Genomic DNA, 13,723 nt, shown 5'->3' on the forward strand with positions numbered 1-13,723 from the left:
AATATAAAAAATTTTAGTACCCTTTTATTAAAAACTTTAAAATATTTATCGTTTTCATTTAACATTATTCTGACTTGAAAATGACCAATGGTCAAAACTGGTCACTAAATTTTTTTTAAGTTTCTAATAAAAGTACTAAAGGTTTTTTTTTTTTGATCAAGTATAGTAGCCCATATAAGTGAAGTGATATTATTGGTACAAGTATTTATTAACCGAACAAAGTGAGGTCTAAGATTCAAGTTGACGGTTTGGAATTTCTCTTAATGTTTAAATGTCTATATGTTGCACATTTATGGCAAAATGAGGTAATAGATTTTCATGAAATTTGACAGGTATGTTCCTTTTTAAATTGTGCGTTTACACGGTTTACAAGGTTTTTGGAAATTTTGCATTTCAAGGATAGCCTAATGTAAAAGGAAAAAGGAGCCTCCTTCAATATTAGAGTAAAAATCAGACTATAGAATTATTCATCATAAATCAGCTGTCAAGTTGACTATAAATTGCATGCCAATGCAATTCAATATCTCAATGTAACTTGGTAAAAAATTAACAGCTGTATAGACTATAAATTGCATGTCTCATTGAATGCAATTTTTATGCACTATTAAATATTAAATTCAATTTTTTTTCAATTCAAATTTTATTCATTCAAGTAAGTTACAATACATTATGTTTTATACATGAATACACAATAAATTACAGTACAGCTAATTATGCAACAAATTTCACATATTATGGAAACTTATTAATTACAATGAAGATTGAATGCAACATTAGAATATTGGTAATATAGTATTGTAATGTAACAACATAAATCAGCGGTGTTTCAACAATGAATTTTCAATGAATAAATATACACCCCACTTTAAATTATATGTGTTGGGGTATATAATATATAATAAATAGGATGCAAAGAACTTATAACAGCTTGTCTGGGTGCCTAGATGTCTTCTGGTTTTCTCGCGCTAGATTCCGGAAAGTGTTATATGATAATTAAATCTTGTGTAAGCATGATCTGATCAAATAAATAGTGTATCAGTGTGGATGTGCTTATGGTTGGGATGTTGTTATAGCTGCACGAGGTCTACTGTTCACAGAACTACTAGTAACATTTCTTATAATTTGACAAGCTATTTACAACAAACAACATGGAAAAATGGAAAGGAAAGATCAGGAACAGCGCTGCCAATCCTAAAAACGAATTTACGAGTGTTTTAAAATCGATATGAAGAAGTGAAAATCGAACATTTCAATATATCGATAAAAAGTGACCCACTCTGTCGCTGACCGCAATTGTCGGGAGCTGCAGGAATGAAAATCGACCACATTTGTCACCTCTTGACACGACATAATTATGCGGTTTGCTCAGGAATGTGACCCACTCTGTCGCTGACCGCATTTGTCGTTAGCCCACTTTGTCGTTGGTGTAAAATGTGTATCAACCCAGCTTGTCGTCGACCCACTTTTTTGATCGTAGTTATGGCTGCGATGCTTCAACAGTTCGATCCTCCAAGTTCAGCTAGTTCGGAAAGGTAAATTTCAAGTTTTAAATCATTGATTGAATTATCTGATTATATAATTAGAGAACATGTCTGAATAGAAATAAAAGATAAGATATACCTTACCAATTCATAAGTTATTGTCATTACTAGATATTTGCCAATGGGAGATCACATGTCGTGGCTTGTTTTCAGAATAAATTTAACCTCACTAATTATGAAACTATAACTAATTATTTTTAGAAGACAGGTATTACTACTACTTTATTTGATTATTTTGTTTTAAACGTTTGAATTATTGTTTTTTAATCATATTTCATAAACTAAGTAATTCTGCTATCTATAACTAATGTAATTGTTAAAAAGAAGAACGAAGAAAGGTAACAAGTAACAATGCTAATATTTAGGCTGCATTTAAAAAAGATGAAGCAGCTGAAACTTGCTGTTTTAGAACTAATTCTTGAGTTGAAATTTCTTTTTAATTCCAGGTGATTTTCAAATGAATAAAGATTGCCCAGTATAATTATGATGAGGAGGTCAAGGAACTTTAAAGTACTAAGCTTAGTAGGATAATACTAAATTCTTTTTTATTATCACTTTGAATAGTGAACATTCAATGAATAATTATAAAAACCATTAATGGGTGCTGGTATATTCTCCTTGATATAATCAGCTCTAACACCGTAAATATAAAATGGGTACCTGTATACCCACTAGGTATGGGTACCTGTATGACTTATCTAGGTTCAGTTGAAATGCAGACAAACGTTTCAAAAAATATCTAGACTAAAAATTTTGTTGAGAGTTAAACTACATAGGTACCTTCTTCATTACCTACACTTGTGGGATCTATATGGTGAATTCAAAAACTAAGGGCCGGTTTCCGAGCTCGGCATTTAGCTAAGTTCTAGACTTCAACCAGCTTTAAACTCTGGAGTCAGAAAATTGGCTTTCCGAGTCAGAGCGTTAACGTAGTCGAAGACTTAAATAGACCCTGGAATTTAGAGATCACGTTAGACCCTGTGGTTTATAATTTCGCTTTCTGAGTAAAGGGCTTATAAGTGCAGGACTTGAATTAGATTCTCGCCTCTTTCTAAGTCAAGGATTTATAAAAAATCGTTAAGTCCAGAACTTGAAACAGCAAGATTTTAAACCCTCAACTGGGGTAAGGTTTAAATTTAAGTTCTAGACTTAACTGAGCAAACACAATTCAGTTATTATTTTGGAGTAGATGAATAGCAAAATAAATTTAATTAAATACCTAAATTATTTGAATTAGTCCAAATAAATTCATAATTTATAGTTTGCAAGTTTATTTTGGAATATAGTTCTTCATAATATTAAGCGTAAAAAACTAACCTTATTTCACGACTGTGACATAACCTAGAAATATTCAAGGAAAATAATACAAGGATTGCCTTGGAATAATATTCACATCTTCCAATGTAAATATCATTAATCAATGGAATATTCAACATGTTGATAATAATAAATTATTATTCAGTTTTTTTCAAAACAAATACGTTTTACAACTCAATAGGTAGCATACTAAATTTTTTATTCCAAAATCAATGGCAAGGATCAATGATAAATAATAGCACAACGTAAAATGAAATGTTTATTTTTCTATTCATGTTTCGAAAGGTTAGTTTTTGCTTTGAATTTATAGATCTCCACAATACAAAGAAATTGAAACGTATTTTCACAAAATAGCCTAATTGTTACAAAACAGTTTGGAGAGCATTTGAATTATCCCACTGCAATCAGCTGTTTTTCTATAGGCCTAATGCCAGCAATAACAGCAAAATATTGGGAATTTCTCTCATGTTTATTGCGTTAAAGTCCTGGACTCAAATAAGTCGAGAACTTAATAGACCCCGGAGTTTAGAACATAACCCGTGACTCAGAAAGTTGATTTAGGCCCGAGAGCTTATTTTAGTCCTGGACTCTGTAAGTCCAGAATTTATAGATCCCGAGCTCGGAAACCGGCCCTAAGTTAGGTAGGCTACTAAAAACTAAAATTTACTTGCTCACTGATGTATACAGAGTGTTACTCAAAAGAAAGGTGTAGCCTACAAGCCGAAGACCTTATACATAGATTTCAAATGATTTTTTCAACGCAAAATATGTCCAGTAAATTTTTTTTAAATCAACCAAAGTTTAAGATATCAATTTTTCAATATTTTTTAAAACATCAATAACTAGAAAAATATCAGGCAACATCTAATTTCTGAGGATATGATCGGAAGGATGAAGAAATTTTTAATAAGATTCTTATAATTTGTTCCTTAGCTTGACGTTTTAGATTTTTATGAGTGATCAAAGTTGAAAAAGTATATTTGTCAAGTTCAAAGCCAAAATTCAAACAGTTAATATTACTAACAGTTGATTATTATTGAACGTTCATAAAACGTTCAAAACCGCGCAAACAAACAAATTATAAAAATCTTATTTGAAATTTCTTTCTCATTCCAACCATATCCTTAGAATTAGATTTTCACTGATAGTTTCCTACTTTGAACTACTACGGTACTTTGTACGGTACTACTATTGAAAAATTAATATACTGGTAACTCAAAACTAAGGTCGATATAAGAAAATGTTGCTGGGCATTTTTGTTTCAAATTTTATGTAGAATCTATGGTTTTTGACTGTTTCATCTTTCATTGGACTCCCTTTCAACCAGACTCTTATAATATATTATAAGCTTATAATATACCGTATATATATATATATATATATATATAATATATATATATATATATATATATATATATATATATACACACACGGTATATAAGGAGGTCGTAGGTGTTCCAAATCTCCACGTTTTTAAGCACATGATTTGATTCTCTTTAATTGTACCCAAAACTTGTTCAAGATGAAGGATTTGCTTTTTCTTGATATTTTCCATATTTTAATAGTTTTTATTGTTTGTGTGTTCATTGTGAGAGCTAATTTATTCATCCAAAACACTTCTAAAAACGAATGAACTCATTTTATAACTTTTAAATTAAAATTCCATAGCCTACTATCTAAAAGATTATCTAGAATAAATTAGCATGTGGCTATTTACTGCTAAATTAATTTAAATCTGAAACAAGTTTGCACTTGCATAGTTTTTTATCAAGATAAAAGTGCAGTTTATTCGAATTTTCTAATTTTGATAACTTGAAAAACATATATCTATAATTTTTCAATTGATTGATGTTTCCTTCTTAGCGATGCAGAAGAAAATGAGATCAAAGAAATTATTTTCGCTGATGATGAAAAACGAAGTGGCAATTTCTTCGATGCCACCCCTCCTCCATCACCTCGGCCTCCATCTGCAGGTAAAACTAGAAAATAATATAGGTAACTTAATATTTTCACTTCCCAGTTTTTTGTTTTTAAATTTAATTAGCCTACTCTACAATTACAATTCATGATTATTTTACTTAGGGAGATTCTCACGTTAGCCTTTGACCTGTGTGTGAGTTATTTGTATGGTAACAATTCTTGTGAGTTTTAGTTTGGTATGTTCCTAAGCATCAGAAAGTGTTCTTCAAGTACGTAACCTGAAATGTTAGGTACTATTAGGGCCTGTTGAGTTGCGCTTAGTAATACAATATCCTTATGGCATATAATTTTGATTCCTTCAAACTATTTGTGAAACGAAAATGGAATTCACTCTTGAATCAATTTTAGCAGAATATTTTATGTTCTAACGTAGGCCTAGGCTTTATGAAATTTGTTAACCAATAAGCATTGATCTTTTTGTTTTTTCTCAAAGGAAGAAATTGAAGAATTCGGACTTGTGGATTAGATTTTTTAAATATCTTCGCTACGGTCCATGAATCAAGGAATCGTCATAATTTTAACTCTATCATGTCCTCCGATGTTGGAATGTATTTTCATCTATAAATTCCGCTATGGTTTAATATGGTCTCCCCAAGAAATACTGTTTCATCTCCTTAAGGAAGTGTAGATAGGAGTGTATTCTCAACTTGAGATGGGAATCTCACTATGTTGTGGAAGGTCAATATTTATTCGGCCTCTGGTGTTGCAATTATGTCGGTCACTGCGGAGTGCATGGCTCTGTCCAGTAGCAAGAATTATTGTTTCCATAATATATATATATATACACTAAAACAGGAGACATAAGACATAAATAGATTGAAAACACTTAAAAACTTGCATTAGAAATGGGGGAAATTTTCGGGAACTGAGTTCCCCTCCTCAACCGAGCATACTGCAGTTTGAAATCCAACGGTCCTGTGACCACAGAGTATGCAGGGAGAGTCAATTGTAGCAGCAGAGACCACAGATTACGCGGTGCAGACGGATGGAGAGAAAAAGGGTACAGATTCAGGGGACATTATGGGGTATTTAGGGGGCGGTTACAAACGGGATATTTAAGATTTGAATGGGTTATGAATAAGGAAAGGTGTAGCTTATGAATTGATAGAAAAGAGGAAGTTTAAAATTATAAATAAAAAAACAATTAGACTAAAATTAGAGAAAGGAATTGTAGAATTGAACTTGAATAAAATATATTTTTCATTTTTATTGAACATTTAATAATATATTTGATGGCTGTGAAATTTATTATGATATGATGAAATTTATTTCAATTAAATTGTTAAAGAACAATGTGATGAATCATTATTGTAGCCACATTCATTGCAAATCCATTGATGTAGGCTATATTGTTATGTATTTGCGATTCAAGTTGACGCTGTGGAAGGGGAAACAGCCGACGCGGCTGACTCCCTTCACCATTGTAAACAGAATAATACTGCTGTCTACATTGCATCTCATTTACACTCTGGCGCTCGAAACAATCAATTTTGTCTATTGCTTTGACATGCTCTGTATATAGATTTTCACTTTTCAATACTCTAAAAAAATATTACAATTTTCTTTGATTTAACCATGTTCATGATAAAAATCAGGATTTCGTTGTTTGCTCACAGAATTTATTATATTAATTTGAAGTTTGCCTTCTCCATACGAGTCAGAGGTAACACAATTTGATAACTCTAGTTTCAGATTGATGTTTTTCAACGAAGTTTCATGATATTCCGACTCCTTCATCTTATCCTTATTTTGTGAAAAATGAAGATTCAAAATTTCTTTTCATAGCTTTTCTTGTGTTTTATCTTATTTCATCACTCTTTATAATTTAAACACTTGATAATGGAATGAATATCATTAGATCACGTGAACAAAAAATAAATAAAAGGGTGGGCCTACCTGTGATACTATATGATAACACTGTACTCCTGATAAGTTGAAAATTTTCAAGCTGAAAGTAGATTAATTTGTTGCACATTCGGTTCAAATATTAACAAATGTTACCAAATATCACCAATATTAATTATCACATAATTATAGTGAGAACGAATTACTCTGAAGCTTTCTATTCTCACTGAACATGAAGAGGCAATACCAAGCCAGAATCGCAGTTCCATTCAAATCATTATTATCAGAGCTTTCAAATTGATGCTATGTAACTATGGATGTTATCCCCATCTCACAATTTCCCTATTTATCCTTATCCTGATTCAGAATAAAGTAGTTGATCTCTATAATCACAAAAATCAATGTACAGTACCTATAATAAATAGTAAAAATAACAAAATTTCTAGCAATAATGCAATTTTTTCTTTTAGGTACGAATTTCAAGGCTCATAAAATGACTTTTTCTCAATCACAGGCAGAAATTCCAATGATCATCATAATAGTAAATTAATGAAAATTGTTTGTATTGTACATTGTTCGACGTAAGATAAGCTATATCTTTAAGGTAATCAACGTATTTAGGATTATCATGTTTATGAATGAAAGCGAGACTGTGATAAAAGATTAGTCAAACTGAAATATAAACATTATATACAATGCATATTTCTGATCAACTATAATTACAAATGATAGTATCAAGCCGAAATGAATTGAGCAACTGAATTTCAAAGTCACTGTTCAAATCGCACTGTGATTTCCTTTTACTTCCAAATGGATTGAATTGTCTCACTCTTCAACGTAACAATAATTGTAAAAAAAAACAGTGGAATGTGAACGTCATCCAAATAGGATTTGAATTTCAATTTTCAGATCATGAAATTCATAAAAAACTCATTCTTGAGAGAATAGTGATGAATTGCAAACAGTGCAAGTAACTAACATTGATACAAAGCGATACAATGAAAATCAACATCGATTTCTTTGTCTGTCATAGAATGCATGATTTAGCACATATATAACAACAAAATGATTTTAGAGAATTTAGAGAATTAAAATGTGAAAAATTAGTTTCATCGCATGTCAAAACGATAGACAAGATTGATTGTTTCGAGCGCCATAGTGTGAATAAGATGCAACTAGAAAGCAGTAGGCCTTCTACTGTATTTTACTGTTTACTATGGTGAAGAGAGTCAGCCACGCCGTACCGCGTCGACTGTTTCCCCTTCCACAGCGTCAAATCGAATTGCAAATAAATAACAATATACATCAATGGATTCGCAATGAATGTGGCTACATTAATTATTTGTCTAATTTCCTTTACATTATTTGCTTTGAAGTTAATCGGAGAAAACAAAAATTAAATCGAAAAACCCCTAAATTTTTACATATATATTATTTTATCAAGGAAACTGTTTGATTTATTGAGGAAATGAATACGACTAATATTTTAGTCCATAATGTAACGAATCGAATGACATATTTTTTCTGATTAATGGTTACAGAGATAATTGATTTCCAGTTTGCTGTTTACTATGGCTAAGAGAGTCAGCCGCGCCGCCGCGCCGTTCCGCGTCGACTGTTTCCCCTTCCACAGCGTAAAATCGAATCGCAAATACATAACAATATACATCAATGGATTTGCAATGACAGTGGCTACATTTATTATTTGGCTCATTTTCCCTTAAAACTACTTGTTTCGAAGTTAATCGAAGAAAACAAAAAAATCAAATCACAAACCCCCTAAATTTTTACATATATATTATTTTATCAAGAAAACTGTTTATTTTATTGGAAAAATGTATATAACTTTTATTGTTGTCCATAATGTAACGAATCGAATGACATATAATAGAACTGTTTCTAATCAATGGTTACAGAGATAATTGATTTCCCGTGTTTACCTGCATTTTTCATGTTTTAGGGGACTGGGGCGGAAAGCTCCGAGGGGATTTCTTGGGACTTTTGGGAGAATGACCCTCTGGGAGGGTTCTATCGATGGTGGGAAATTCAGCTTTTATTTAATTTTCGGATCGAAACTGCTTTTTTGGACCTTCATTGACTGGGCTATCATATCATGTCAACAAATCAGATTATTTTGATCAAGTCGATTAAAATTTCTATATATTCCTCGCTGATTGATTACACAACTGGAAATAATTCTGTTTTTCTCCCACACACGCATCTTCTGTTTCGACAGACGACAAAATTATCATCTTTCTTTCAAAGGATGAATTATTGTTATCCTTTTCATGTTTTTCAGTGAGTTTTCCCAGGGATGAAACCTAGTGCAATCAAAATTTTATATCATAAACCTACTACGATATATGTTCCAAATTTCGTGAAAATTGTTAGAGCCGTTTTCGAGATCCCTTGAACATAAATAACCAGATATAAAAATATAAACAGATAGAATACAGAAATTGCTTGCTTAATGTAATAGGATGACTGCAAAACAAGGTATTAAAACCAAAGACCTTAAAGATGCATATCTCTTTAACCCTTGGACTACCAACCTTCTTCACATACACGGAATACCAACTGGGGTAACTGGGTCACCCCAACAAGATTTCTGTTTTATATCTTTATTCTATATTTTTTCCATTAATTCATCTATGAAATGCATTACAAAAGCTTTTAATATAATTAAAAATAAATTTTTTCTGTTGGAAAATATGTTTTCAATCAAAAACTGACAGGACAAAAAAATTGAGCATTCTATCGAATAGATGTAGGGGAAATGTTGTCAAATAATTGAATTATGGCTATAGAGAAGCAATTTTTTCAAATTTAGATTTCAAGTGATCATTATGAATCAGGTTTAGCGAAAAAATGATAATTGGACATAGAATTTATATCTTATGCATTCCGATAATGGATGGAATATACCAAAAAATTGCATGACATGGAATACCAAGTGGGGTAATAGAGTTACCTCAAGGATAAATCTGCTAATAATTGAAAAAATAAGAGGAATGAAATGATTTTATGAGAAGAAACAACTAAAGTGATATGTTTTTAACAAGTACTCAAGGTTTCAATGAAATACAACAACATTATCTACAAAAAAATGGGGAAAATGTGGGTTGGGGTAGTCCAATTACCCCGCTTGGTAGTGGAAGGGTTAAGGTCTTTGATTGAAACTGTAGACCTTATAGAAATTGGCACGGTTTTTCCAGACATCTGTGTAATACACTTGTCAGCTGATTGATTATGAATAATTCTATAGTCTGATTAATCCTATCTTCAGAGTAGATGATATATATGTATAGTGATATCAGAGTATGGAGGAATTCTTTTTCTCTCCATATTATCCTTAAAATGCAAAATTTCAAAGAACCTTGTGTGTGTATACATCGACGCGCAGTTGAAAAAGGAATATTCCTGCCAAATCTCATCGAATTCTATCAACCCGTTTGGCCGTAATTGCGTTACATACAGACAAACAAAAGAAAATCCGAGTTAAAACATAGACTGTGATTTTTTTATAATTATTTAAGAGCAATTTAGCCGTCCATTACAATCATTGAGAGAAAAACCAATAAGTTTCTCATATTATCTTCTCAAATCTTAATACATTAACAATACGCTACCGGTAATTCATGAGTAAATACTGATGTTGAATGAAAAAGACTAAGAAATTGTCAAAAAACCACATATTAATCTGATTAAGAAAAATCTGTGGTTTTTTGACAATTTCTTAGTCTTTTTCATTCAATATGAATAATTACCACAATATCAACTTCTCAACTACACAAAAAGTGAAATACTGATGTGGTCGTTTTCAATGAACATTAAATGAAATGGTTGTTTTCTTCTAAATCTCTATACTTGAGCATTCTTTTAATTTCGAACAGAGCTCACTTTCACTCGGGGTTTTCTCAGATGATGCAGCAATCACTGAGGAATCTCCTACATAGATTTCAATAACCCAGGAGAGAGTAATCTAAAATTAAAACGATTAGTGCTATATTGATGAATTATTATTGCCAATTATTGATGTTTTTCAGAAAATTATTAATGTCATAAATGTATCTTAATTAAATTATATGTTCTGGAGTTTCAATTATTATAATATTTTTCGCATTCCCATTTTTCATTTTTTATATTTTGAATCCCTTCATTTGGGTCTCTTGTTGTTTAGTCGAATATAGTACTATTATATAGGTAGTATTTATATAGTATTACTCGGTTATATATCTAACACAGAAATCTCTCTCAGCAGCGACTATATAAACGCTTAACATAGGTTGTTAGGGAACGATAATAATAAGAATATCATTATAAGAATATCAATAAGAATATCATAAGATGATTAATAATCCATCCTGTTCTAGGCGAGCAGAATTTCTATATCACAGATATCCAAAAACTTCAACACTAAAATGTGAATATCTTTGAACGGTTTGATATATTGATGAGCGATTTCCACCATTCATTGTCTCTTGAAATTCTTTATTTGAATCTTGTATTAAAACCGTCCCATAGAAAATTTTTGATTCAATGTGGCGGAACCAAGATGGAAGACCAAAATTTTGAAGCTACCTACTGATTTTAAATTTTAATTTTTTAAAATTTGAATAGGATTTCCCAGTGGAGCCTACTGTCAAATTATCTTTCGAAAAGGAGCATCAAATTGCTTTCCTATTAATATTAAGCTGTAGGCCTATATGAATCCATAGAACTTCATAGATTTCTCCCTATGGGTGAATGGTTCAGAATCAAAATTCATATTTGTAAAATTAGTAATACAAACGTCAGAGCAAACTGCCATCAGAATTTGTATTATTAATATTACACGTATGTTATTGAAGGATAATAGTAAGGTAGACATGTTACTTTTATTTCCTGAAAAAGGTGAGTAAAATATTTTGTTGTTCAACGAACTTGACCTGTAAAAAGGTGTGAAGAGTGAGTATTAAAAATTTGAAGCTGATCGATCAACTCTTTCCAAAGTTATTGCAGTACATTCAAACAAACAAACAAACAAACCCACAGACTGGCAACAACTTTGAACTTGGTTAAAAATTGAGAACTTGCTAACGCTCTTTCAATTAATTGTTAGATCTCATGTCCACACTTTGGCATCATCATTCGGATGTTGTTTTCAGTTCACCTCTTGTTGGTTACACTTTGTCATGTATCGATCTAAATATCGATTTCTTGTCGTTGGCTTACATGGACACAGTCAACAGCCTCATTGATCTTTAGTATCTTATCAATTTATTATTTGCTTTTGGATATTGTTGCTTTTATCAATTTAATATTTGAATTGGATTATTGTATTTGCTGCTAGCATTTATTTTTCTACTTGGTCATCATGTGGCTATACCGGAAATTGTGGTAACTTAACCTACTTCCTTGTCTTTTCTCATCGTCACCGAAGCGTTGAGTTTGGTCCATAATGTCTTCTCATTCAATTTAAAGTTTTATTTCAATTTTCACCTATTCAAGTTTTAATTTTGTGTTAAAATGGTTTCATCGGTCATCTTCGTCATAACGAGACCATCAATCTCCGGAATCGCTCCGTTTTCTATCAAGTTATCAATTTTTGAACATTTCAACTTCGGTTCCTCGTGGTCATTTTGCATCTTAAATTCATAACTTATGAATTTCAAGCTTCATCCATCTATATTGGAACTCTTGTTCACTTGTGGCATCACAGTGATGTATTTCAATCAATTTCTGTGAATTTGGAACTGTTTTTTTCTCATATTTCATCACAATCATTCGTCGGCACTCCCGACAGAGAATAGGTAAATTCTCTCGTGGCATTAACAGGAGTTAATGTATTTCAACAATCATTCGTCGGCACTCCCGACAGAGAATAGGTAAATTCTCTCGTGGCATTAACAGGAGTTAATGTATTTCAACAATCATTCGTCGGCACTCCCGACAGAGAATAGGTAAATTCTCTCGTGGCATTAACAGGAGTTAATGTATTTCAACGGCACTGTGTTCACCAACTAGTGACCTTCATCATTCATCGTTTATGAACAATTCCAAATTCTAGATAATCACATCGATTTGCGGTAATCTTTGAACTTTTGTATCCACTTTCAATATGTGTTATTGTTTTGGTCACACCTAACCTACATGTGCGCTCAGTCTCAAATCGCGCCAGCAACAGTTTCACGCCGCTACTTGGTCACCGGTACGACATCATATTTTTCTATACTTCATCATTCATTCATACTTCAACATTTTGATCTTGTAACCAGCTAAGATCCAACTCTACGGTCTTGTGAAGGCGCTAAGACCCAACTGTACAATGGCCTTGCAGTGCAATTAAGGTCTAACACCACGATCCTTTCTTGGATACATGATGGCTCAGGAGAGCTAACCTATCTCTTGGATTCACTGGAGTCAAGGAGACGTTCTTGGTCGGCGTTTTTCATGGTCCTAAAGATGAGTCACATTCTTTTTCAATTTCACGTATTTGTAATTCCTTTTTTCAAAGGCATTTGTTAATGTAATTTGTCACTTTAGTTCACTTCATCTATTTTTTACGCATATCGTCCTTTGAATGTCTTCAATGCTATGACAACATTCTTAGCATTTCACAATTTAACTAGGTCAAGCTTTTACTTACCTGCATCCCAAGTCCGCTTAGATTAATGCAATCTTTGAACTCACTGGTTTTCAGCATTGGATTGCATATTGACATTTCAACATTTACATATTCTTATATTTTTCAATAAGGCGGATTCATCTGTCCTTCTACAGCATACACGGCAATCACAGTTATTGTCTGTGTTTATCTCAGCTATGATAATATTTCGTATGTCTTGAGATCTTAATTATTGTCATTTTGATTTGGCAATCTCAATCTATTTTATCTCATGTTGAGACCGACTGTCTTTTCAATATCAACTTACATTTTTACTCTTTTGTGTTACCAAGCAGATAATCAAGCTTATGTTATCTTTTCAAGCAATATTAGTTATTTAGAATTTGTTATCTTTGAAATCAATTTTACTTATGACATTATTCAAACATATTGA

General features: G+C 31.8%; 1 protein-coding gene across 1 annotated transcript in view; it reads left to right on the top strand.

Moving 5' to 3' along the window:
* Positions 1 to 1,410: 1,410 nt before the first annotated feature.
* LOC111058114 (uridine-cytidine kinase-like 1) overlaps positions 1,411 to 13,723 on the top strand; it is a 105,197-nt gene continuing 92,884 nt past the window's right edge. Inside the window, exons 1-2 of the mRNA XM_039429473.1 lie at positions 1,411 to 1,532; positions 4,722 to 4,831. Coding sequence (XP_039285407.1) covers positions 1,432 to 1,532; positions 4,722 to 4,831 — 211 coding nt within the window. The 5' untranslated portion in view covers positions 1,411 to 1,431. The remainder of the gene's footprint in view (positions 1,533 to 4,721; positions 4,832 to 13,723) is intronic.

Source organism: Nilaparvata lugens, chromosome 5, assembly GCF_014356525.2.
Source record: "Nilaparvata lugens isolate BPH chromosome 5, ASM1435652v1, whole genome shotgun sequence".
NCBI lineage: Eukaryota > Metazoa > Arthropoda > Insecta > Hemiptera > Delphacidae > Nilaparvata > Nilaparvata lugens.